The 4,488-nt window shown below is 74.8% G+C and overlaps 2 protein-coding genes across 2 annotated transcripts in view; both read right to left on the bottom strand.

The window, feature by feature from the left end:
- FLT3LG (fms related tyrosine kinase 3 ligand) overlaps positions 1 to 1,599 on the bottom strand; it is a 2,312-nt gene extending 713 nt beyond the window's left edge. Inside the window, exons 1-5 of the mRNA XM_017839966.1 lie at positions 1,559 to 1,599; positions 1,344 to 1,445; positions 982 to 1,035; positions 721 to 864; positions 60 to 392 (exon numbers count right to left, since the gene is read on the bottom strand). Coding sequence (XP_017695455.1) covers positions 60 to 392; positions 721 to 864; positions 982 to 1,035; positions 1,344 to 1,445; positions 1,559 to 1,588 — 663 coding nt within the window. The 5' untranslated portion in view covers positions 1,589 to 1,599. The remainder of the gene's footprint in view (positions 1 to 59; positions 393 to 720; positions 865 to 981; positions 1,036 to 1,343; positions 1,446 to 1,558) is intronic.
- Positions 1,600 to 4,182: 2,583 nt separating this feature from the next.
- The window catches only part of LOC108510294 (aldehyde dehydrogenase family 16 member A1-like), a 3,927-nt gene continuing 3,621 nt past the window's right edge, over positions 4,183 to 4,488 (bottom strand). Inside the window, exon 4 of the mRNA XM_017839965.1 lies at positions 4,183 to 4,191. Within this exon, the coding sequence (XP_017695454.1) occupies positions 4,183 to 4,191 (9 nt within the window). The remainder of the gene's footprint in view (positions 4,192 to 4,488) is intronic.

Genomic DNA, 4,488 nt, shown 5'->3' with positions numbered 1-4,488 from the left:
CCCAGTGCCCCCCAGTGCCCCCAGCACCCCCAGTGCCTCCAGCGCCCCCAGTGCCCCACCTGGCCGCAGGGCCGCCTCCACAGCACCCAGGCTGCCGCCGCCAGGCCCAGGGTCCCCCCGAGCCCCCCCAGCAGCACCAGCCCGTGGCCGCGGGGGGGGGGAGGGCCCTGCCTGGCCCCCAGGGCCCCCTCGAGCTGCACGGTGGGGGTGGCCAGCGGGGGGGGCGCGGGGGGGTCCCTCGGGGGTCCCGGGGCGGTCCCCGGGCGGCAGCGCAGGCGGGCACAGCCGGGGAAGTGGGGGGGTCTCCCCCGGAGCTCCCCCAGGTCCCGCCCGAGGGTCTCGAGCAGCCGCGACACGTTCACCGTCTCCAGCCGGACGCAGCCCTGGGGGTCCTGGGGGGGTTGTCACGGGAGCCCCCCGAGGACCCCGAACCCCTCCTCGACACCCCCCTCCCTTGGGGATGCCGACCCCAGAGCTCCCACGGCCCTGCCCGGTGGCCCCCCCTCCAAGACACCCCAGAGAACCCCCCAACCCCTGCAGGGTCCCCAGAGCCCCTCGGAGACCCCCCCAGAGTTACCGTGAACTCCCCAGAGACCCCCGGGGACCCCCCATCAGAGTCCCCATAACGCCCCCGGAGCCTCCCAGCACCCCCCCTCTGTCAGGACCCCCAGTCCCTGGGGAGGACCCCCCCAGGGCCCCTCCCCAGAGCCCCCCGCTGACCTGGATGTGACACTCGGCCACGAAGCTGAGGTGGGCGAGGAGGGTGCTGAGCAGGGGGGCCAAGTCCTGCCCCGCCACCCCCCGCATGCGCCGCAGCGCCGCCGCCCCGAAGTGCAGCCCCCACAGCGGGGAGCAGCCGCTGTCCTGGGGGGCCGGGGGGGCCGGGGGGGACACAGGTCAGGGGTTGGGTGGGTGGGGGGCCGTCAGGGGGGTGCAGGAGTTGGGGGTCAGGGGTCCCGGGGGAAGGGGGGTCTCGCTCACCGGCTCCAGGTTGCTGGGCATCGCCACAGGGTAGTCGAGGAGCAGCCAGGGGGTCTGCGGGAGGGGTCGGGGGGTCCCCAAAGAGAGCCCGGAGCGGGGGGGGGGGCTCGGGGGGTCCCAAATGACCCGTGCGGGTGGGGGGTCAGGGGGTTTTCGGGACCCAGGGAGGGGCTTTCCCCGGGAAATGAAGGAGTTCAGGGTGTTGGGGCAGGGGACGGGTCGCGGGGAATCCTTTGGGTCTCAGAGCGGTGCCGGAGGTCCCGTAAAGGGTCCGTAGGATCCCGGAGGGGTGTGAGGGGTCCCGAAGGTCCGGGGGGTCTCGGGGAGGGCAGGGCAGCCCCGGGGAGGGGGGGGAGTCTCACCAGCTTGTTCAGGTGGGTGCCGAAGGTGCTGCTGACGGGGTTAAAGCTGAAGGAGCAGCAGCTGCCGGGGGGGGGCACGGCCAGAAGGAGCAGGAGCGGGACCTGGGGGGCACCGGGGGAGGGCTGGTGGTCCCGAGGGGGTCTCACGGGGATCCCAGAGGGGTGCGGGGTGGGGCGGGGGGCGCGCGAAGGGGCCGGGGACCGACCCCACTTACCAGAGCGGAGCTGGCGGGGCGCGAGTCCATGGCGGTGCCGAGCTGGGGGGGGCGCGCGGGGACCCGAGACCCCCCCCACAGGGCCCCCCGGGACCCCCTCGGGCCGCGGCGGAGCCGCCGCCGCCGCCGAAAGCGAAAGTGGGACCGAGCCGGGGGCAGGACCCAGGAAAGGCGGGGGGGGCACACGAGGCCACCGGGACCCTCCCCCGCCCCCCCGGGGGCACTCCCGGCCTCCCCCGCCCCTCACCCCGCGGGACCCCGGCCCGCTCCCGAGGGGGCTCCGCCGGCCGGGACCCCCCCCCCCCACGGCCCCGCCGAGCTCTGGGTGCGGCTGCTTCGAGCGGGGGGGGGGCTGCGCGTCCGGGCACGTGCGGGGGCGGGGCGGGGCCCCCCCCCCCCGGGCCCCCCCCCGAGACCCCCCGGGATCCCCCCCGAGACCCCCCGGGATCCCCCCCGAGACCCCCCGGGATCCCCCCTCACAGGCAGAGACACGACACGGGCTGCGGCGGGAGGAGGTTTATTGGGGCGGGGGCTGCAGGGCGGGGGTCACAGTGCGAGGTCAGAGACCACCCGAGGTTTTGGGGAGGGCTCTGGGGGTGGGGGGGGCTCAGGGTGCCCCCCCCGGCACCCAGAGGCACTGGGGGCGGGTGCAGCGCAGCTCCAGCTCCCGCGCGGCACCGGGGGGGAGGTCCTGCCCCAGAGCCCTCAGGAGCCCCCCCGGGACCCCCCACACGCGGGGGACGCTCAGGGCCGAGGCCCAGTCCTGGGAGGGGGGGAGGAAGTGCCGGGTGAGGGGGGGACAGACCCCCACGGCCGGGGGCCCCCCCATCGCTGGGCACCCCCCGGTGCCACAGGGACCCCCGACAGCGGGGTTTGCTGCCCTCCCCAGCCCCCTCAACCCCCCCCTCCCCTTCCCTGTGCCCCCCGTCCCCACTCACCGTGTCTGCCCCACAGAGCCACAGCCCATCGGGGTGCTGTCGGGCCAGTTTGGCCCCGGACTCCCGGGACCCCCGGGACCCCCACGGCAGCACCGCCAGGGCCCCCCCGGGCAGCCCCGCGGCCACCAGGACCTGGGGACACACGGGAGGGGCTGTCACCGGAGGGGATGGGGCCTGGGGGGCTCGGGGGGGGAAAGGGGACGGGGTGGGGAGGCCAAGGGAGCCAGGGAGGGTCACAAGGGGGGTCCTTGGGGGGCTCCTGGGGAGGTCCAGGGAGCTCTGGGGGGTTCACGAGGGGGTTTCTGGAGGAGAAAGAGGAAATCCCAGAAGGGACACGGGTGGGTTCCCGTGGGGACACCCAGAAAGGGTCGGGGGGGGCTGATGGAGGGTCTTGGGGGGTTCTGGAATGACGCAAGGGGCACACAGGGGGTTCCAGGGGGATGCATAAGGGGGCACAGGGAGCACATGGGGGGTCCTGGGGGGGTCCTGAGGGGCTGTAAGGGCCACATGGGGGGGCTGCAGGGGGGGCACACGGGCGGGCCTGGGGAGGTCCCAACGGGGAGGGAACGGGGCAGGTTCTGGGTGTTCCCGGGATGCCCGGGGGGGTCACGGGGGGGTCCATCCGGGGGTCCCCACCTGGCGCAGGCGCAGAGCGGCCCCGGCACAGCCGGGCGGGGCCACCAGCACGACGCTGTTGCCGAGCACCAGCGCGGGGAGGAGGAGCTCCGGCAACAGGAGGCAGGGCCAGGACGAGACCACGCCCACCACACCCAGCGGCCTCCTCATCACCAGGGCCCGACCCCCGGGCACCTCCTGGGGGGAGAGCAGGAGTTGGTCACGCCCTCTGTGAGACCACACCCCTGTCACGTTTAGCCCCACCCCCTGGAGTACCAAGCTCCACCTACTACTGTGTGGTGCCACCCACAGATTCCTGGCCCCGCCCCCCTTGCCCCTCAGCCACTCCTGCCCACTTGAATCCTCAGGCTCCGCCCTCCCACATGGCCCCGCCCCTCCAGGCCCCTCCCACCCAGCCCATCTGGCCCCTCCCACTTCTCACACAGGCCCCACCCATCCACATGGCCCCACCCATCCACACAGACCCACCCACACAGGCCCCACCCACCACCGGCACAGGCCCCGCCCACCTGCACGGCCCCGCCCATCCGCTCCACGTGCGCCGCCCAGCGCAGCAGCGCCCCCTGCAGGCGCCCGTCGTCACCATCGTCACCGTCGTCGCCTCCGGGGGTCCCGCCCGTCCCCCCCAGCGCCGCCGCCGCCCCCCGCAGCACCCGGGCCCGCGACAGCCCCGGCAGCCGCCCCCACCTGTGGGGACACACACACAGAAGGGGGGGGTTTGGGTCCGAAATCCCCCTCCCCAAAACCCCCATGGCCCCCCGTGACTCACCCCAGGGCGGCAGCGCGGGCGGCCACCACGGCCCCGGCGAGCTCGGCGTCCTTGGGGTCCGGCGCGGCCTCCTCCGGGCTGGGGCTGGGGCAGACGGGGGGCTCAGAGGGGTAGGGGGCATTGCTGGGGCTGGGGGGGCATTGCTGGGGCTGGGGGGGCATTGCTGGGGCTGGGGGGGCCCTCAGGAAGGGCAGGGGGTACCTGAACGGCCCTTCCAGCTTGGGGGGCTGTTCCCAAGGGGGGCGGCCGAACTCTCGTAGTGCCTGGAGATGGGAGGGGCCTCAACCCGTCTGTAAGGGCACAAGACCCCCCCCCAGGCCCAGGAACCACCCCAAAACCTGTCGGGGGCTCCCACCAGCCCCTTTCGGCTCCCTCAGCTCCTCCACTGACCCCAAAACTGCTCAGAACACCCCCAGGAAACCCCGAGCCCCGCCACGTCCTCTCCACCACCCCCCCAGCCCCTCCATGGCCCCTCCGACCCCACGTGGGACTCCCCCACATCCAAGAACCCCCAAATTCTTCCCAGGGGACCCCAACATCCAAGAACCCCCCAGCAGAGACCACATCACCCTCCCTCACGGCCCCCC

Source organism: Lepidothrix coronata, unplaced genomic scaffold (assembly GCF_001604755.1).
Source record: "Lepidothrix coronata isolate B3197 unplaced genomic scaffold, Lepidothrix_coronata-1.0 Scaffold617, whole genome shotgun sequence".
Lineage (NCBI taxonomy): Eukaryota > Metazoa > Chordata > Aves > Passeriformes > Pipridae > Lepidothrix > Lepidothrix coronata.
This window is presented reverse-complemented; position numbering and strand designations above follow the sequence as displayed.